Raw genomic sequence first — 21,395 nt, 5'->3', positions numbered from 1 at the left:
AACGTTAGGAGCTGGCGGCCCAGCCGAACGCCGAGTGGACCGAGCGGCAGGCCCAGACGCAGAGGCTGACGGACATTACGGAGTTCCTACAAGGGCTTGGGCAACGTGTGGGCTTGTCTCTACCACCTGGGCTGTTGGTTCCACCTCCGCCTTCGCGTCCTGCAGCTGCAGCTACTCCTGTGAGTATGAAAGTTTTTTTCTTTGGCTTGTGCTTTGCTTGTATGGCCTCTATCTTCCTAGATTAGCTATCTAAATAATCTTGTCTCACATGCAATCTTTACTCCTTTGTGCAGTCTTCATTTGACGGTGGTTCGAATAATCCACCTCATGCACCTCCGAATGATGCAACTGGGCCTTCACTACAGTCGTAGTGCCGAGATGAGTGCACGTTGTATTTTTTTCATTTGTTGTTCATTTGGTGATGGACTTTGATATACTTGTGATGCACTTGTGGACTTTGATGGACTTGTGGATTTATTTGGATGAACTTGAGCACTTATTATTATATATGTGATATATATTGTGATGGATGTGATATGTGCGGATGGATGTGTGGATGGATGAGATATATATGTGATGGATGAGATATATATGTGATGGATGGGATATATATGTGATGGATGAGATATATGATTGTATGAATTTATTTGTCATGATGGAATGCAAAAAAAATTAAAAATGGCCGTTTTGGGTCACTTTGCCGAGTGTTGCACTCGACAAAGGACCGTTTTGCCGAGTGCCATGGTCACAGCACTCGGCAAAGCTAGGAAAATGGGCTGATGGAAAACCATTTTTCCAGCTTTGCCGAGTGCCATGATCATAGCACTCGGCAAAGAATTTTTTTAAAAAAATTCCAACTTTGCCGAGTGTCGGCCAGAGGACACTCGGCAAAGAATTTTTAAAAAAAAATTCAAACTTTGCCGAGTGCCGGCCCAGAGGGCACTCGACAAAGAATTTTTTTTAAAAAAAATTCAAACTTTGCCGAGTGCCGGAAAGAGGGCACTCGGCAAAGAATTAAAAAAAACTTTGTCGAGTGCCGGCCAGTGGGCACTCCGCAAAGAATTTTTTTTAAAAAGAAATAAAAAAATCTTTGCCGAGTGCCTGCAGGGTTGACACTCGGCAAAGAATTTTAAAAAAATAAAAATAAAAAAATCTTTGCCGAGTGTCTACAGGTTGGCACTCGGCAAAGCCACCGTCAACGGGGCCGGCGCCGTGACGGCCGCTTTTCTTTGCCGAGTGCCCGATAAAAGACACTCTGGAATTAATTTAATGAATTAATATATTTTTCTGTAACAAAAACAATTAACTATTAAACAAATAAGCTATTAAACAAATAAGCTATGCCAATGAAAAGATTGGTCGTTTTTGGGTAGTTATAAAATTCTCATACTTCTTCGACTCGAATAACAAAAGAAAGAAATTTTTTTTGTAAAGTAAAATTAAGGTCTTTGCTTTTACTTATAGCATTCTTTCTTTTACCTAAAAGAAAGAAAGAACTCAAAAAAAATAAGAAAAGTACGATTTTTTTTCGAATCCATTCTAACCAACGAACGGCAAAGAGGGCTTTGCCGATCAATTTTTTGCGTGTGTTCTTTGCCGAGTGCCGCACTCGGCAAAGGCTTTGCCGAGTGCAATTGGGCCTTTGCCGAGTGCCTCAGGCACTCGGCAAAGAACCTGAGTCCAGTAGTGTGGTTGCCAACAGGGTCCACTCGCAGGCCCATGACGACCAGAGGACAATCACTGCTGACAAAAGTTCAGTACCTGATCGATCCAGTTTATGGCGAGTGGGATGAAGATCTGGTATTGGACACTTTCTGTGGAGAGGATGCTAGAATCGTATTGTCTCTTCCTGTCCATACTGAAATGGATGACATCGTGGCTTGGCACTATGATCAAAAGGGCATGTTCTCTGTAAAGTCTGCCTATTGGGTGCAGTGTGAAAGGGAGCAGAGAGAGAGTATACAGGGGGTGGCCTCTTCTAGTAATGGAGTTGTAATGGGGAGTTTATGGAAGGAAATCTGGAATCTTCAGTGTCCTAACAGAGTAAAACATTTCATTTGGAGGCTTGCCAATAACTCTCTGGCTCTGAAATGTAACCTGAAGAGAAGGGGGATGGAACTTGATACAATTTGTTTTGTTTGCCAGAGGTTTGATGAGGATGGAGGCCATCTCTTTTTCAAATGCAAATGGTCTAAGAAATTGTGGCAGGAGTTGGGTTTGGAGGATGTCAGACTGCAGCTGTGCACCTTGCCGGACGCCAAACAGTGCATAGAAGCCGTTCTCCGTCTGAAACCTGAGAAGAGTGCGTTGGTAGCTATTTTGTTGAATAATTTATGGTGGGAAAGAAATAAGGTGAGGGAGGGTGATAGTGGAAGGGAGCAGCAGGAACTTACTGGGATCACCTGGCGTCAATTTTGGGAATTCAGACAGCTGGTGGAGCCCAAACAATTGGCGCAGCAAGGCCACGCCCGAGCAAAATGGATCCTGTTTCTGAGATTCCAATTTTCACTAGTCCACCTATATATTTTTTAGAATTACACAGTATAACGCAGACACTCACGACGCACGCACACTCACCCCTATGAACATAGGTACGTAAACCCTACCCCTATGAGCACCTCCGAAGGACTATGAGCCGGCGGATCACGAGATTCACAAAGTCACCACAGGCGCCTCGCTCTCGACGAGGACGTCGCCTACCACTGAAAGTATAGCGCCGTTAAATCCTGGAATAAATCTAGGAAAATGCGAGCACCCGTGCCAAGTCGAGGACTTGAACCCGGGTGGGCAGGTTCTATCACAAGAAACCCAACCAGCTGAGCTATGATCAGTTCGCTAGTCCACCTATATGAAAGTGTGATACTCTATTATATTAATACTATTATGTGCTAGTTCTTGATGTTAAATGCTTTAGGGACAACTTATGTAATTTTTTAGTGAAATTAGGTATTTTTTTTGTTTTATTTTTGACTGAGAAATTTTTTGATAAATCCGATAAACCCGTTTATTGGTGACCTCTGTTATTTTTTTTTTTGCTACCGATAAATTGAACCCTGGATGGATCCACGAAGACCGAAGAACGAGGGAGGTTACTGGCAGATTTTAATAAGAAGGATTCAGAATATTTCATGTTTCTCCTCAGCACACGTGCTGGAGGCCTTGCGTTGAACTTGCAGACGGCGGACAGTGTCATTATCTTTGATAGTGACTGGAACCCTCAAATGGCCCAACAAGCTGAAGACCGTGCCCATCGTATAGGGCAGAAGAATGAAGTGCGTGTATTTGTTCTTGTTAGTGTTGGCTCAATTGAAGAAGAGATCCTGGACTGTGTAAAACAAAAGATGGGTATTGATGCAAAAGTTATCCAGGCTGGGTTGTTTAACCCAACTTCCACTGGTGAGTTTGAATGCTTTAATTCCTATTTTTTTAATTTTTGTCTACTACATGTAGACTTTGTACTGGAACTCACATGACATATTTTCATGTTCATTCCCACTACAGCACAGGACAGACGAGCATTGCTGCAGGAGATCCTCAGGAGGGGGACAAGCTCGTTGGGAACAGATATCCCCAGTGAGCGTGAGATAAATCGTTTGGCTGCACGAACTGATGAAAAATTCTGGTTGTTTGAGAAGATGGATGAAGAAAGGAGGCTTCGAGAAAACTACAAATCTAGACTTATGGATGGGAATGAGGTTCCAGACTGGGTGTTTGCCAACAATAATGATTTACCCAAGAGAACCGTGGCAGATGAATTCCAGAATATAATGGTTGGTGCGAAGCGACGTAGAAAAGAGGGTGTCTATTCGGACTCTTTTGGTGATCAGTGGATGAAATCTGATGAGGGATTTGAAGACATTCCAAAGGCGACTCCAAGGCCGAAGAGGACTGCTTACTCATCTGACATCCAGGTTGAGTTTAGTGAGAAAACGCCTAGGTCTGTAGAAAACAACGCAGATGGTGCGAGTAACCCAACGTGGACACCTGACAAAAAAAGGGCTGGAGTTTCATCATACAGCAAGGACGAGACTGGAGATGATGGCGAAGACAGAAGTCATTACTAGCGGCTTACAGAAGGGAAACAGTTTCACATGGAACTAGAAACTACACGCAGCGTTGCCGCACGCCTGCCGGTGTTGGATCCACATGCGTCCCGTTGGAGCAAAACAGACGCATGGATCTCTGTTGTCCAAATGGGCCATTATTGACTTTCATCAGTTACTACACCAGTGTGAAAACTCAAAACCTTACAGAGTATTACTTGGGTACAAGGTCAGAGCAATTTTCAAAACCTTAAAAAAGTAATCCGACCAGGGAGATAACCACTAACATTGTTTACTTGGGTACAAGGTCAGAGCAATTTTCAAATGAAAACACTAAACAGAACATATTATGACAAATATCAACTCGTTATTTATTCATCTTCGAGTGCTTCCAAAGGTATTCAATTACAGAAAACTTATAACAATGCTATTGATACTTATGTCACTTTGGCATGTGAAAATTGCAAGTTCACGTGTTGTAAAATATGAGCTTACTTGTAACTGAGCATCCTGCTCCTTTACATGACAATTATTTTGATGCAAGAGCCTTCCTCCACCGGGTCGACGTACAAAAGGAATGCTACTAACATTTCATACTCCATCAATAGGCAATTATATCCTGCCAGTCCATCTTCACAATGTGACCTGCAAAATTTTCACAGCATTCAGCGAATGGTACTGTGGAACTAAAGAAAATCAGGAACCAAAAAATAAAAGAAAAAAAATGAAAGAAAACAATATATACCTTGTGCCCATTTTATCGAACACATTGATTGCATCATCGATGGAAGCGCCAACGCCGGCATTGAGTTCGATGGCCGGCGGCAATGGGGAGGACACGGGAGCAGCAAGGGGCATGGAGGCTGCAGATGCCCTCGTGCTCGGGCCCCGGCCCTTTCCGCGTGGGTGCAGGCACGGGCTATGCTAGGTCGCGGCTGGGTCGGGCTCCGCCTGGGCCCCACTCCTTGGATCTCCGGCGGCACAGCCAGGCCAAGCCGTCATCGAGCCGCGGGTTGGAGCAGGGGCGGCCGCGGCGCAACGCCCGGGGGAGGAGGTTGGAGGACGATGGCGAGCAGCCTCGCCTCCACCACGAGCTTCGGTCGCGCCATCGCTCAAGAGCAGCCAGCTCTCCGGTGCCGGATGCGGCCGGCGGCGAGGTGCGGCTGGGCGCGCGGCGGAGATCCAGGTGTGCTCGGGTCGCTGCGCAGCCTCGTCTGTGGGCGGCGCCCGATCTTGTGGTGCGCGGTGGTGGCCATGCTCAGCTCACCCGCGTGTGCTGCGCCGCCTCGCTGGTGGCTGGTGCGCGGTGGTGGCCGCGCTCGGCTCTCGCGCGTGGGCTGCGCCGCCTCGCTGGTGGCTGGCACCCGCGTCGCCATTCGCTCGACGGACAAGCCAACCCGGAGCCCATCCGTTCTGGACTGCGGCTTGATTTGGAAATAGTCTGAGGTGTTTCTTGCAAAATATTCTGAGAGGGCCCCTGGAGTGCGGGTTGATTTCTGAAAAATAGAAGGGGTTTTTCGTAAAATGACCGCGGATCGCCCGATCTGGACCGTCCGCGCGCCCGATCGAACGGCCGCGAAAAGCCCGTGACGTGGCACGCTAGCTGGCCGCGGTTTGGGCGATGATTTCAGGGCATACCAATCTGACTATCAAATATAGCTAAGATACAGTCATTGCCATTATCACAATTAGCGTCAGTACATATAATGGCCGACATTATTTCAATGAGTACATAGCACAAATTATGAGCCGTCGTACTTCTGCTCTCAAACATGCATTACACAACTAATAGTTACAGTTAGGTTCAGGATCCTTCTTATAACATCGGTCTTAGATCAAGATTTTTGAAAAGCCAGAATATGTCTTCCATCGAGTGTCGTAGCTGAAAAGAACTTTCACAATTTTCAATAGTAGGCATATGAAGAGGAGCAACAGAAAAAGGAGGGCTACTTAATGCAATAAAAACACTACCTTGTCATCCATGATGTAGGGTTCATAACATGCACAATGTCTTAGGTTATGCAAGATATAGCAGGTAGAGTAGAGAGATCCAATTTAAAATATAAAAGAAATATTGTGTCAAACTCTGTGTTCATTGCTTTCCAAAATCCAGCAATAGAAAGCAAAACAAAATCAAAGCTTCAGTAAAAGAAGCCAAGACAACAGCAAGAATGGCGTAAAACCCGCTGATTGATATGTCCTCTTACTCTTAGAATCCGTAGGACAACCGATCAAAGCATCTAGACGAACTGCCCAAAAAGATCAATTGTTCCATTCACCGCTTTATAAAATCCAGCAACAGAGCTATGTGTGTGCTTGCATTTCATAGCTGAATTTACTGCCAATGAAGGAGGGGAAATAGTAAGCACCAAGAGATAGCAAACACACTGGAAATAGGAAAACTGCCACAGAAAAAACATTGCAAGAAGCCATAGAAAGAAGCATTACAATAAAAAACATTGCAAGAAGCGAACTGTGACAAAGGAACACATTGGCAGATACACAGCATAAATAAAATGGACAAAGTATCATTTGAGGTAGCAGTAAGAGAGTATTCGAAGCATTGACTAACAAATGGATTATATTCTGATTTTTTTGTCCAGTAGAATCCAACGTTGTTGGATGTAAATGTGATGGATGTCCACATCCAAGTCAGTCCAAATCCAGTGATATCCAAGTGCTAAAGTTCAAATGGATGTTGGACTAAGCTCAATCCAATACCAGGTGTCACCAAACTGTGATAATCATGAGGGGAAAACAAAAATGCTGAATAAGCAAGCATATACGGATGGATCAAATTTAAACTTGATCTCTTTTTTTTTTTAATTTCCAATCCTTAGTATCTAGCTTATTCCTGCCACAATATGCCCAAGTTAATACAAAGTGACATTAGTAGCAACACCAAATTAAGAAACGGTCATCAATATAAGCACTAAATTTCATTCCTATGTGGTTTTGAAAAGACAACTGCTGAAGGAAGCCGCTAAAACGAAACCATTGAAAGGAGATGAACACAAGGCATTCAAGTAAGCATAAACACTTGCATAGTATGGCTACTTGCTAGTGGTAGGTGTTCTACTGAACCTGGACGCATTCTTGTGCTCAGGAAATAAACAGGCTGCCGGCATACCTATGTAGATGAATAGGCGATTGGAACAGAGGGCAGCTAGAACTCACCGGGAAGGATGCGGTGCGTAGCTGACCAGACCTACTGGCTTCACATGCGCCTGCATTGGAGCCGGACGGAGCAGCACCGCCATGCTCCCTGCGCACGCACGCGGCTGCGGACGAGCTGTCGTGCGGCAGGTTCTCTGCAGGTGACGGGTGTCTTATCTCCCTCCTTCCAGATCTAGTAGCTCCTGACGAGGAACGCTCCCACATGATGGAGAGCTCGCAGATCTGGTGCAAGCAGGAACGCTACCACATGATGGCCAGGGAGCTCGCAGATCCGGTGGAAGCAACGAAGCTACTGATCTTCATGTGCCTGGACTATGTCCGAGCTCATGAAGCGAGGTGGAGCCGTCGAGGGCTCCGGCTCTGCCACACCACACTCCTCCCTTCACAGATCCGGGGTGGGGGTGGAGGGAGGGGGTCCGGAATCGGGGATGGCGGCGAGCAGGGAGAAGAGGAGAGTGGAGAATGGGGGGGTTAGGGTTGGGGGCTTCGGGCGGGTGGAGGGGTCTGTCTGCAAAAATGAATCAAGTCTCGAACACGTCAGAATAATTTCGGTAAAGTTCGAGGCCTTTTTTGGAAAACAAACTGAGAGGAGGCCTGGACTGCGGGTTGATTCGACTAAAGTTCGAGGGTTTTTTTGCAAAAAAAACGCCTCGCCCGCTGTGGGCCGTCCGTGCGCCCGATCCGACGGCCGAGAACGGCCCGCGACGTGGTCACTCTCGCCGGCCAGCTTTTGGACCCAGGATTCATACTATAAAGATACCCTTGGAAGAAGAAGGTCAAGCCACTTCAGTTCGTCGTCGGACTCGAAGGGGCGCCCATCATTCTAATGTCAGCATACATAAATGTTATGGCCTCGACCTGTTTGTTTGATGAAAGTCCTTCAACACTGGAGTACCCTGTAGACTAAGGTAGCAGGACTATGACTACGACTGAGAAGTACGTTCAAGCTTATGAACTTTATTAGAATTACTAGTATACTGTATGGACTTGTTGGCATAAATTTGTAGAACTCCTTTATTAAATATTAATTTCGTTACACATCAAACCGACATTGGAGGGTTTTTCTATGCACCTAGATATATATGTTATGTCTAGATACATAATAAATTTATGTATCTTAAATGTTTAGAGTGTCTTATAATTTGGAACGAATGGAGTATCTCTAAGAGCTCTCTGAATCTATTTCCAAAAACATCCAACAACTCCCTACACTTATAATCTCCCAATCAACTCCACACATTCTTACCCTCTAACTCTGCACAACCCTCATTCCCTGCACAGTTCAATCACTTGACCAACTTTGTGCATTTGTACCAACTTTGTCCACGATTCAATCTGCCAGGGAGGAGGACGCCGCTGTCTAGGGTCACGCCTCCTGCTCCGGCGACGAGGCGGGTGGCTCCAGCCACCGTAGAGCATGAATCACACTTGACGCGCTTCTCTACCTGGTGCGCTAGCTATCACGCCGCGGGGTCAAAACTGTGGCAAGCATTGTTGTTCGTTGGGTGTCACTGACTGTGAGGTCTCCGGTGGCTCGGGTGGACTCAAGAACACGAAGAACTCAAAGATCACACAGGAGACACTGGTTCGCCCTATCAGGGCCTAGGGCTAGATAATGAGCCAGCTCGGCTCGGCTCGTTCTGGCTCATTAAGATAACAAGCCAAGATAACGAGCCAGAAGGCCAGCTCGGCTCGGCTCGTTTACGAGCTTGAGTTGGGTCGTTAAGCTCACGAGCTGTGTATAAAAAAATACACAAATATAATATTTATATTTATCTAAAGCTCGAGAATAGTAATAATATAAAATTAACTATCCAACAGCTTTAAATCGAATAAAATATTCATGTGCTAACATATATGCAAGTATAATAATATACTATAGTATTATTAAACCATACGTCCATGGTCCACGCTCCATACCATACAAATGTGTCCATAAGAATCCATGCATCCATTAAAAACAAAATGATAGATTCATAATAATCTCAAGTTTATAGAGTCTAGACCAGTCATCAACCAATTGTAAAGTGCAAGACATGAAGTAATACAAAACTAATATAAGTTATGCTACTTTTTCTGGCTCGTTTCACTCGCGAGTGGCTGGCGAGTTGGCTCATTATAGCTAACGAGCTAAAATCTTGGCTCGTCTTGTCTCGTTATCATAACGAGTCGAGCCGAGCCGAGCGAGATAACGAGCTTTGAGTTTTTCGTCCATCCTTATAGGAGCCCTACATCCAGCAGTTTGATGATCCTTGTATTCAAGAGCACCCAAATCGAGAGGTTACAACAAAGTGTAAGAGATTTGGCAGGGAATCGCTCGGTGCTGATCCTAGGCTCATCGGCGGTGAGGTCTCCTCCTTGTCGAAGAGGAGGAAGACGATAGAAAGGGTGGAGGAGCTCTCGGTACTCCTCTTAGAGTGGCTTTGCTATTAGTTTGGTCTTGAGGACTCGAATGATTTGTTCTCTGGTTCCTGGGTTCGTCCTCTGTTCATCCCCTTCCCTCTGTACGATCCGACCTCCCTTTATAGATCGAGGTAGGTCGGATACATGGCAATTGGGAGAGTCTACTCTATGGTCTACATGCGCCGGAGTCCAGAAGGGCCTTGCAGCGGCGCGGATGGACCTTGGCATTGTCGTGGAGCCAGAGAAGCTATGGCGTCATCCGACTACTCTGTTTTGATGCTCTGACTGTCAGGCTTTGTTGGCTTGGACCGGCCTCCACTAGGTGCATCTTGTGGAGGCTTCCTTGGTGGCGAAGGCGTCTGGCTTGAGGGGCTAACGAGCGGGCCCGGGAAGCAGCGGCGGCGAGATCCTGAAAGCAGCGGCGGCGGTGGGATCGTGTTAGGATCGTGTTAGGATCCTGAAAGTAGCGGCGGTGGGAAAGGATTGGTTGACGAGATCCTGAAAGCAGCGGCGGCGGCACCGCCACGAGCCCGCGGTGACCGATCACCTGTCAGGGGCCATCCAACCGGAAGCTGAGCCGTCATCGCAGTGAGGCAAGAGGAAAGCCGCCCTTGAGCAGTCCGAAGGCGAGGGGCGGAAGAAGAAGCGTAAGAGAACCCAGAAGAGCCACAGAAAGAAAGCCGCTGCCTCAGCGTCAACAGGCGCGCATGCCTCTGACTCTGAGGCCTCCTCTACGGTCAGCCCTCCTCTGCGTTTTCCTCGTATGCCCAATCCCGATGACTTCGGTGGACGGGATGCACCTGGCTATCATGCTGCGAATGATGTCTATTTTGACTTGGTGGGGAAGTACCATGAGAAAATGAGTAAGTTTGGGAAACTTCTTTGCCCTTTTGTGTTCAATCTGCAATACTTCCGAAGGCATGCATTACTGAATGGGTTTGGGAAACTTGTTTGTCCTTTTGTGTACTATCTGCAATACTCCTATAGGCGTATCTTACTCGATGCTGCTAGAGAAATAGATATGGTAAAGAATTGGATATGAACTGAGGGTATGTTATTGGCCACATCTATAACATTTAAGTAGGCATGCATGACCTAGAGAATAGTGTGATGTTGGGGGCGCGCCAATATCAAAGGTGTCCCAGGGCTCGAGACTCGAGATGTGGCCAGAAGGGCCAGAGCAGCATCCAAGGAGGTACCAGCTGTAATCAGTAGCAATTAAGTATTATGGGGAAGGGATTAGAATAATGAGAGAATGATTAATGGGGAGAGAAATGAGGAGACAGAGCTGGGCGCCTAGGGGCTAGGCTGCTCTATATATACTATGTAATCAGCTTATAATGAATCAATCAAGAAACAAGTTATCTCCTAATCTACCTCTGCTACTCAATCTCACCCCCTTCACCATAGGGCGTCTAGGGAACCCTCCTATTACCCAATCAAGCTACGAACTCCGGAGTCGGGGATCTGCTGTCTTGGGCACCAACGCCCTTGACAATCTGGTATCGGCTTAAAGGCGTTCTTCTTCCTCCACTACACCACCACCAGCCCACCCAGCCGCCACCACTCCATCTGTTCCTACCTCACCTTCATCTTCCACCACCTCCATATCATCACCCATGGCCGAGCCAACCACAGCAGACTTAGCAAAGCTCATCCAAACCCTGACCGCCTCCATCAGCGAACTCCAGGGCTAGGTCACCGTGCTGCAGCAGGAGCGGCTAGCAGCAGGCTCCTTCTCTGGATTGAGGGGCTCAGGCCACGGTGAGAACCACGGCGATCGCCCACATCGGTTCTAGAAGCTCAACTTCCCGAAGTACGACGGCAAGTCCGATCCACTCGCGTTCATCAACCGCTGTGAGTCATACTTTCATCAACAGCGGATCGCCGTGGAGGAGCAAGTCTAGATGGCGTCATACAACCTGGAGGCCGGTGCCCAAATGTGGTTCATCCAGGTGCAGCAAGACGAGGGCACCCCCTCTTGGCGTCGCTTCAGCAAGCTTCTGAACCTCCGCTTCGGGCCGCCGATCCGTTCCAATCCGCTGGGCGAACTCATGGCGTGCAAGTGAACTGACTCTATAACGGAGTATCAGGACCGGTTTGAGGCCCTGCTGCCTTGCGTGGGCATGCTGACGGAGGCGCAGCGGGTACAAGCCTTCATGGCTAGGCTCCAGCCACCACTCAGCCTCGACGTCGAGATTCACAACCCCCAATCTCATCGTCGCCATGAGCCTCGCCCGCAAGCTAGAGCAACGTGAGCAGTGTGTTGCAGTGGCTGCACCTCCGCCTGCGCCACCAAGAGCGCCGACGTGCGGCCTCCTTCTAGGGCCGCCTCCTCAATTGGCGCTTCCGACTCCCCCAGCCAGGGCTGGACCATCCATGGTCTCCGTCGAGGGCCGACAGGTAAAACGTCTTTCGCAGACTAAGATGGAGGAGTGTCGTCGCCTCGGCCTATGCTTCAACTATAGTGAAAAGTTTGGCTAGGGCCACAACCACGTCTAATAGCGCATCTTCCTCCTCGACTTGGCAGAAGATGATGAAGCCCACAACGTCCAGGATGCGGAGCTTGTGGCGGCAATTGAGGTGCTCAATTCGCACATCTCGTTGCTCGCCATGGCTAGTGTCCACACCAGTGAAACCATGCAAGTGCGCATCCAGCTAGGCGGTGCCTCCCTCCTCACGCTCATCGACTCTGGCTCGACCCACAACTTCGTCTCCGAGGAAGCCGTGGCTCGCACTTCACTCCAGCTCCTCCCCCGTAGCAACATGAAGGTGATGGTGGCCAACGAGGAGCGCGTGCCGTGCCCTGGCATGTACCGTGCCACAACCTTCTCCATCGACGGCGAGACCTTCTCCACCGATTTCTTCGCATTGCCGCTGGCCGGCTATGACATCATCCTCGGCACAGATTGGCTGGCCTCCCTTGGGTCGATTCTCTGGGACTTCGACGCGCTAACCATGTATTTTTGGCATCGGGACCACTATGTCTGCTGGCAAGGCGTGACCAGGCCAGCCAGCCCCGCTCTACGGGCGTGCAGCGATGCCGACCTCCTTTCGGCCTTGCTGGACGAGTTCAGCTCCGTCTTCGCCGAGCCTAGTGGCATGCCGCTGTCACGATCCTAGGACCACTGCATCAACCTAGTCCCGAGGTCCTCACTAGTGGCCATCTGACCCTATCGCTAGCCCGCCTCCCACAAGGATGAACTGGAACGCCAATGCTCCACTATGCTAGCACATGGGCTGATCCAGCGCTGCACCTCAACGTTCTCGTAACCTGTGTTGCTGGTCAAGAAGCCGGACAGTACGTGGCGGTTCTGTGTCGACTACAAGCCCTCAACACCATTACTATCTAGGATGCTTACCCCATTCCAGTGGTCGATGAGCTCCTCGATGAGTTGCACGGCGCCCGCTACTTCACCAAGCTGGACCTCCGTTCCAGCTACCATCAAGTCCGCATGAGTGTTGCAGATGTTGAGAAGACAGCGTTCTAGACTCATGATGGCCTCTACGAATTCCTTGTCATGCCGTTCGGTCTGTGCAACGCTCCGACAACATTCTAAGCACTGATGAATAACGTGCTACAACTATTCTTATGCCGTTTCATCCTCGTCTTCTTCGATGACATCCTCATCTACAGCCGCTCATGGGTGGAGCACCTTTAGCATTTGCGTGCGGTCCTTACTGTGCTCCACCAACATCGCCTCTTCGTCAAGCGGTCCAAATGTGCCTTCGACGTCACCTCCATCCCCTATTTGGGGCACATCATCTCCGCTGAAGGGGTGGCCATGGACCCCAACAAGGTTCAGGCTATCACGGACTAGTCCCAACCTCGCTCAGCGTGTGCAGTACGTGGCTTCCTCGGGCTCGTAGGCTACTATCGGAAGTTCGTCAAGGACTTCGGCGTGATCGCAGCGCCCTTGAAGGCCCTCCTCAAGAAGGAGGGGTTCGGCTGGACCGAGGCAGCCGGCGCGGCCTTCATCGCCCTCAAGCACGCCCTCACCACCGCGCTAGTGCTGGTCTTGCCCGACTTCGCACGACCGTTCATCGTGGAGTGTAATGCCTCCACCTATGGCTTCAGGGTTGTCCTCCTTCAAGATCAGCACCCAGTGGCGTTCTTCAGTAGGCCCTTCGCGCCACGGCATCAGTCCCTTGTAGCTTATGAGCAGGAACTGATAGGCCTGGTGCTCACCATCCACCACTAGTGGCCCTATCTTTGGGGCCGCCGTTTCCTGGTACGAACTGATCATTTTAGCCTCAAATTTCTGTTAGACCAGCGCCTAGCAACCATTCCGCAGCACACTGGGTGGGCAAACTGCTGGGCTTCGATTTCTCGGTCGAATACAAGGCGGGCAGCACCAACACGGTGGTAGACGCGCTATCCCACCGCGACACCAAGGAAGCTACAGTCCTCGCCATCTCCGGGCCACGCCTCGACTTCATCGATCGTCTTCATCAGACACATGACCAGGACCCTGTGCTGATCATGCTTAGGGAGGAGCTCACCAATGATCAGCGCACAGCCCCTTGGTCCCTCGTTCATGGGCTGGTGGCCTTCCAGGGGCGCCTCTACATCCTGCTTGGTGCCCCTCTGCTCCAAGAACTTCTCAGCGTAGTGCACGACGACAGCCATGAAGGCGTCCAACGCACCCTGCACCGCCTGCGCCGTGACTTTCACTCACCCAACCTGCGCAAGGTGGTCCAGGACTACGTCTGAGCATGTGCCACATGCCAATGCTACAAATCAGAACACCTGCATCTAGTAGGCCTGCTCCTTCCCCTCCCGGTGCCGTCGTCGGTTTGGACCGACATCAGGATGGACTTCATCGAGGCGCTGCCCCGGGTTGGCGGCAAGTCTGTCATCCTCACTATTGTCAACAGATCAACAGATTTAGTAAGTATTGCCATTTTATCCCATTGGCGCATCCATACTCGGTGGAGTCTGTGGCGCAGGTGTTCTTCACCGACATCGTGCGCCTGCATGGTATCCCTGCTTATGCGCCTCGCTGGGGTCAAGCTCCACATGACAACGGCGTTCCATCCTTAGTTAGACAGCCAGACTGAGGTAGCCAATAAGGTCATCGTCATGTACCTTCGCTGCCTCACAGGTGATCGTCCTCGACAGTGGCTGCGCTGGTTGCCATGGACGGAATTCATCTACAACACTGCCTTCCAGTCCGCCCTCAAGATGACGTCGTTCCAGATCGTCTACGGGCGCGCCTCCCTCCTTTCGCTCCTATGAACCAGGCGAGACAAGGGTGGCTACCGTGGCCAAAAGCATGGCTGAACGTGATGAGCTCCTCGCAGGTGCCCATGCTCGCCTGGAGCAAGCCCAGGCGGTCTCAAGCGCTTCTACGACAAGCACCACCATGACGTTCGCTTTGCTGTTGAGGACTGGGTCTGGCTCCGCCTTCGCCACCGAGCCCTAGCCTCCCGGAACGTGGTCACCAAAGGGAAGTTACGACCCCATTTCTACGGGCTGTACCGCGTCGCCGCCATCATCAACGACGTCGCCTACCGCCTCGAGCTTCCTCCTCACGTCGGGCTGCATGATGTCTTCCATGTCGGGCTGCTCAAGAAGTTTGTGGGGATTCCACCAACCATGCCTCCAACGTTGCCCCCCACTCACCACGGCGCAACGCAGCCTGTTCCAGAGCGCGCCACCCACACTTGCCTGGCCAGAGGTGTGCGGTAGGTGCTGGTGCATTGGCAAGACGAGCCTGCAGCATCGGCCACCTAGGAAGACCTCGACAAGTTTATCGACCGCTATACAAGCTTCCAGCTCGAGGACGAGCTGTTCGTCGAGGGAGAGAGAGATGTGATGTGGGGGCGCCAATATCAAAGGCGTCCCAGGGCTCGAGATGTGGCCAGAAGGGCCAGAGCGGCATCCAAGGAAGTACCAGCTGTAATCAGTAGCAATTAAGCATTATGGGGAAGGGAGTAGAGTAATGAGAGAATGATTAATGGGGAGAGAAACGAGGAGACCAGAGCTAGGCGCCTAGGGGTTGGGCTGCTCTATATATACTCTGTAATCAGCTTATGATGAATCAATCAAGAAACAAGTTATCTCCTAATCTACCTCTGCTACTCTTAACCTCACCCCATTCACCATAGGGCGTCTAGGGTACCCTCCTAGCGCCATTACCCAATCAAGCTACGAACTCCGGAGTTGGGGACCTGCTGTCTTGGGCACCAACGCCCTTGACAAACAGGGTCATGATAGAAATCTGAATATGCAAGAAGACTATGTTATTGTCATTTTATCTATGGTAATAACCGGATATGCAAGAAGGTTATGGTCCTGTCTTTTTATCTATGGTAGCGAACACCTCAGTGAGCATGTATGGTTCAATGCTGTTATACAAACTTAGATATGGTAGAATTAGATATTAAGAGAAGATATGGTTGAGAGTCGTATTAATTGTTGAAAGTTTGGCCGGAACTAGGAAACTGCTTTCGTGTGTAGAATTCTCTTGTACTCACTTTTTTTTTTTTTGCTTTCATCCCATCTAGCAAAAAAAAAACAATTTCAGTAATGAATGAAACATACTCCATATTTATTTTGCATACTATGTATTTGAACACAATAGACTGATTCAGCATGTATTTATATATGATAACGTGCAGAGCGCCAATGTGAGCTTGTCACACTTGATACTTCTATTCCTTTCTCGTCGTTGGTAACAGAAGGTCAATTGAGGAGTGTTCGTGAATCCGCAACAAAAGCGGTTCTCCAAGTAGCTAAAGTTATTCTTAGTCTCTCATCCTATATCGGTATGTAACATATTGCCTCTATTTAGTTTCTCTCTATCCTTTGTTTTTTTTTTCACTAATCTATTATTGCATTTACAGATGGTAAACTGATGGCACGTTCATCTGGTTTTCTTATTGGTTGGGATGAGAAGAGTAGAGAAGGCACTGTTTTAACATCAGCACATATAATCTGCTCAAAATATACGAGCCAGTGGTCAGGTACAGATGAGTATTCACCTAATGCTAAGGTGAGTTCAGAAACAATTGCCATTTTGATATAGACACACAGCTTATGCCGCTATCACTTTATCCTGTTTATATTCTAAATAAGTGTAATACTCGTCTTTTGTATCTGCAATTAGGTTGTTACTCATTTGTTGGATGAATACTAGTATTATTGTTGTGATTGTATCATGTTTCTTAAAAAAGCTGTAATGTCTATCTTTTGTATCTGTATTCAGGTTGTTGCTCATTTGTTAGATGAAGATGAGACTACTGTGCCTGCACAATTGCTTCATTATGACAAGCACATCAATATGGCTCTATTTACAGTTGGTATAGAGTCATGTGCTAAAATTCCTGAATTCAATAGGGATGTGAAATATGGTCAGGAAACATTTGTGATGGGTAGAGATGAAAATCTAAATTTGACTGTTGATTATGAGTTTGTTGGATTTCATGGCCCAAATCTACATGAACGTCCTCACTATATGTTCACTGGTGGTGCAATTAGAAAGGTATAAATGATATTTATCCTGACTTTCTCATAAATTATTATTGATTTATTATCTTGTTTATATTTCTAAATGTTGAGTTTAAATATTTTAGTCTAGCATTGGAGGGCCAGTAATTGACTTCAGTGGGGAAGTTTTGGGGATGGCTAACTTTCCAGGATCAGCTTTTATTCCTTCCTCTATTATATCGAGGTGCTTGGCTATGTGGAAGAAATATCAGTAAGTTCTTGTTTTGCTACTCTAACTGTATGATTTTAGTGATGAACAAATATCTTGAGGAAACATGATAGATTTTGTTGTGTACTTGTGTTAATTAATATATTAGTTCTTAGACTGATAAGTCTCATTTCTGTTGTCTTGTCTATTTTAGACACACATTCACGAAAATTGCTTTTGTTATAAAACTTTTTGTTTTCGTGCACATTTGCTGTAGCTCAACAGTGTTCGTACTATTCAACTACACTTTTTTGCCTTTTGTTTTTTCCCTGCTTTCTACTCTTGCTTCTTTCCCTGCCATGTAACAAATCGCATGTACATCTACAGTGCTTGCGTTTTTTTTTGGGTTCTCCCTCCCTGTTTTCTTCCCTACCAGTCAACAAATTGGGGTCCTTTTACACGTACTACCTCACCACTACAGTAGTTCTATGAGCCTGTCTTGATTTGGTTTTGCATGCCAAAAAAAACATGGCTTCGGAGACTCCGTTTAGTAAATATACTATTCCTAGTTTCTGGAATCTGATAAATGATAATTTTGCAAGGTGTATCCCTCGGCTGCATTTTGGGATGAAGTTTTCACCCATTAAATTTCTAGATCCGATTCATGTGGAGAGGATCTTTCGTAAGTGCAATGTTGATTCAGGTCTAATAATTGAAGAGGTATATGCTGTGCACTGTTTCTTGTTATCTTATACACTTTATGCTTTTTCATTATAATATTGAGTAGTGCATGACAAATTGAACTGTAGGTGTCTAATGGATCAGTTGCAGAGGAGCTAGGAGTTAGACGTGGTGATATCATCAACTCCGTAAATGGAAAGTGCATTGCTACCACTGTTGAGGTATTTGAGTAATAGTAGTAAATGTGTTATGTTGAGAGAAAAAATATATATCTCATGTTTATGATCTTCTTAATAACTCACATTTACAATTCTTATTACTGCTATTAGTTGGAAAGCTTAAATATGAGCATATGCGAGAATCATCTTGATCAAGGAGGAACCATCGGTTCCTGGATAGACATACCGGTAAGTCCATCAAGACCAGCAGTTTTATTAGATTTCATTTGAAAAAAGCCTTCTTCTTAGTTTCTTCGATAAGAGGCCTATCTAATTCAACATAATCAATGTTTGATAGTCTCTGTCTCTCTGACCTGCTAGAAACCTGCGTTAGTTCTAACCATCCTTCATAGAAGTCAGTAGTCTGTAGCATTTTTATGTGAATTCTGCCCCATTAATGATTTCTTCACCATTTTCAGATTTAATATTCTCTCTTTCTTCTATTGAAAGTATTCTGCGCTGTTATCCACGTTCAAACAGCCAAGAGTTTTTTGGTACCAGTATTCTTCCTCAGAATGAAGTTTTTGGCACTCAACTTGAATTTGCTTTTGTTATAAACCAGCATAAAATTGAATTGGCTCATGTTTAAATAACTATTACTCTACTAATTTTCCTAGCTAAACCCACAGGCACTGGTAGTGCATGGTCCCCACATGGATTGAGCCGCAGGTTGTGCACCACAGTCTTGAGGTTTTCTAGACTTAGTTACAATGTCGCATGTCGTCTTAGCCCACTGGAGTTTTTTTTTTAAACAACCCCATCCTTGATAGTTGAAAGTACTTTGAATTTTTGTCTTTTATTGGTATTTTATCAATATCAATATTATCTTAACCTGAATAGCTTGTGCCAATTTCTCTTAACTAAGTCAAAATCAGGATGTTGGAGCAAATGCAGCTCAGATTTGAATTTAGGTGGGGTGTTCTAACTGAGGTGTATCATTCTTTTTTCATTTCTGCATGCACGCTTTCAATCCCAGAAAGAACCTATTGCTTTGTTTTTTACCCTTTAGACTTTGTGATTTAGGGGTATATTCCTTTTTGAAACTTCATATTATATTTTTTCCCTAGAGCACTTTTTCTGTGAACTCAAAAGGAATACGCTTGTCTACAAGCTTTTTATACCATTTCAATGACTTGGTGAGATCTCACAGTCATCTCTTATATTAGCACCCATAGATCTAGCTTTTCTAGAACTAGTCTGTTAGTCTTTCAGCAAGGCCCCCTTTGTAATGCGGGATTCTTTTCCTATTTCCTGCTTCTTTTTCTTGTGAACTGAACTATGAAATTCATGTGAAATTCCTGTGTTCCCTTTTTACCACCGTCTTTATCATTTGAAAATTTTCAATTTACAGGTTGGTATATTGCACACGCGGAAAGGTCATAAAGGTCCAAGTCGCACTTTAAGTCTGAGATTAAATGTATCAGATGGCATAGAGGTGTTCGCAAGTCTTGTGACTCCTTTCGACTAGTATGAAACTTCTGTCCAGGTGAATGTCTTGTCTTCTGCTGTCAAGGTTGTTCGATGCTAATATCAAGTGTGATCTTGCCTGGACTGAGTATCTGATTACTGATAATCTGATTCAGTAGCGTTTGTGTATATTCAGCAATGAATAAAATAGCTTATGTTTTCAGTGTTAGGTTCAATGATTAGTACCTTTGTGTGTGTAACCCGTAGATCCGGGGAAGACCCTTCTCGCCTTTCACTGTTGCGGCACAGCAGCAGCGTAGACGTCGGTGTAGGGGCAGCTCTGGCTGGGTGGCAAGATGGCGGTCCGGTGTAGACCTGCAGGGGAACGACGGCGGTGGCGGGGCACATCCCGTCGCTGACAGCACGACCTTTGATCGGATTAGGGTTTTCTGTAGGTGGGTGTGGCGGCTCCTTCGAACCTCGTGAGCTGAGCCCAGTTCCCCACTCCTCTATATATATGTGCTGTGCGACAGGGGCCCACCAACCAGTTAGGGTTGGACACCCCCGATCAGGACGCAGAGGCAAGGGCCCAATAGGCCGTTGGGCCTATTGGTGGAGATCAACTAACATTATCCCCTTGATCTCATTCCATCTTTTAATTTCATATCATTTACTTTTGTTCATTCCATTACAGATTAGCGCATAGAGCATGTCTCATCGTCACGGTCCATTGCCGATAGACTTAACAGCTACAACACACTACTCTGTTCTGAAATAGATACTTATCTTTGGGCCTTCTTTTGTCCAAGAATTTTAGGCTTCCCCTTAAACCCATGCTAGCTACATGTTCTCTGAACACCATGTTCTCTGAACATGTTGGGTGGTGAGCCTTTTGTAAGCAGATCCGCGAGCATCTTTTCGATACTTATATGCTCAAGACTTATGACTTGATCCCAGACTTTATCTTTCACAACATAATACTCTATGTCAATGTGTTTGATAGCACCACTTGACTTATGTTGTGAGTATACTGTACTGCCTGATTATTATCGCAGTATCACTTAAGTGGTCTATAGATGTCGTCAACCACCTTCAAACCGGGTATGAACTTCTGTATGAACTTCTTTAGTCAGTTCACCTGTCCGTTGCCTCATAACACGCTACAAACTGTCATACATTGTGGACGATGTAGTGACAGTTTGCTTTGAGCTTTTCCATGAAATAGCTCCCCTTTGCGAGATGATAGAAAATCCACGTCTAGATATGCATTCACTCTCGTATAATCAGAATCTGAATATCCCACCATGTGGAGTGAATCAGATCTTCTATATGTCATCATGAGGCATTTCGTTCCTTGCAAATAATGCAAGACTTTCTTTACTAATTTCAGTGTTCTATTCTAGAATTGCTCTGGAATCTACCAAGTAAAACCCGGTAACAAATGTCAAGTCAGGGCGCATACATACTTGAGCATGTTGCAAGCTTCCGACAGCTGAAGCATATGGAACCACTTTCACTTTATCGATTGAGCTCATATTGGTTCATGGGGCATTGAAAATCCCCATATCTGTCGCCCTTGACTATAGGAGCAGGTGAGGGACTACATTTGTGCATACTGAATTTCTTTAAGATCTTTTCCATGTATGCCTTTTGTGACAGTCCTTATACCCTTTTCCTTCTATCTCGGTGAATCTCGATCCCTAGAACGAATGAGGCTTCGTCAAGATCTTTCATATCAAATTTCTTTGTCTTCAGTAGTAGACTGACATCACTACTAGCAAGTAAGATATCATCTACATACAGGACAAGGAAGATAAACTTCCCAT

At 46.7% G+C, this 21,395-nt stretch overlaps 1 protein-coding gene, 1 long non-coding RNA gene and 1 pseudogene across 2 annotated transcripts; 2 read left to right on the top strand and 1 right to left on the bottom strand.

Annotated features, from left to right (window-relative positions):
* The first annotated feature begins 1,719 nt into the window (after positions 1–1,719).
* On the top strand, positions 1,720–8,047 carry LOC136510464 (probable ATP-dependent DNA helicase CHR719; annotated as a pseudogene).
* On the bottom strand, positions 4,330–7,648 carry LOC136512977 (uncharacterized). The gene is made up of 4 exons (XR_010773268.1): positions 7,221–7,648; positions 6,015–6,381; positions 4,789–5,925; positions 4,330–4,688 (listed from the first exon to the last, which is right to left on the bottom strand). It is a non-coding gene; the product is annotated as an uncharacterized lncRNA (long non-coding RNA).
* Positions 8,048–10,229: 2,182 nt separating the features above from the next.
* On the top strand, positions 10,230–19,639 carry LOC136510025 (uncharacterized). The gene is made up of 9 exons (XM_066504597.1): positions 10,230–10,486; positions 16,248–16,394; positions 16,473–16,621; positions 16,835–17,110; positions 17,202–17,326; positions 17,866–17,983; positions 18,073–18,165; positions 18,274–18,351; positions 19,514–19,639. Exons 1-9 carry the CDS (start codon positions 10,387–10,389, stop codon positions 19,628–19,630), a joined length of 1,203 nt encoding a protein of 400 aa, XP_066360694.1. The 5' UTR covers positions 10,230–10,386; the 3' UTR covers positions 19,631–19,639.
* The last annotated feature ends 1,756 nt before the right edge of the window (positions 19,640–21,395 follow it).

This window comes from Miscanthus floridulus, chromosome 16, assembly GCF_019320115.1.
Source record: "Miscanthus floridulus cultivar M001 chromosome 16, ASM1932011v1, whole genome shotgun sequence".
In the NCBI taxonomy this organism is placed as follows: Eukaryota; Viridiplantae; Streptophyta; class Magnoliopsida; order Poales; family Poaceae; genus Miscanthus; species Miscanthus floridulus.
The sequence above is the reverse complement of the archived record's forward strand: the minus strand, read 5'-3'. Positions and strand labels throughout refer to the sequence as shown.

What these genes read in the sequence shown, in the direction of transcription:
- LOC136510025 (XM_066504597.1), top strand. Translation starts at nt 10,387, where the DNA reads ATGCCCAATCCCGATGACTTCGGTGGACGGGATGCACCTGGCTATCAT. An exon ending in GAAGTACCATGAGAAAATGA is followed by an intron (nt 10,487 to 16,247) that starts GTAAGTTTGGGA and finishes GATAACGTGCAG; the next exon opens with AGCGCCAATGTGAGCTTGTC. An exon ending in TAGTCTCTCATCCTATATCG is followed by an intron (nt 16,395 to 16,472) that starts GTATGTAACATA and finishes TTGCATTTACAG; the next exon opens with ATGGTAAACTGATGGCACGT.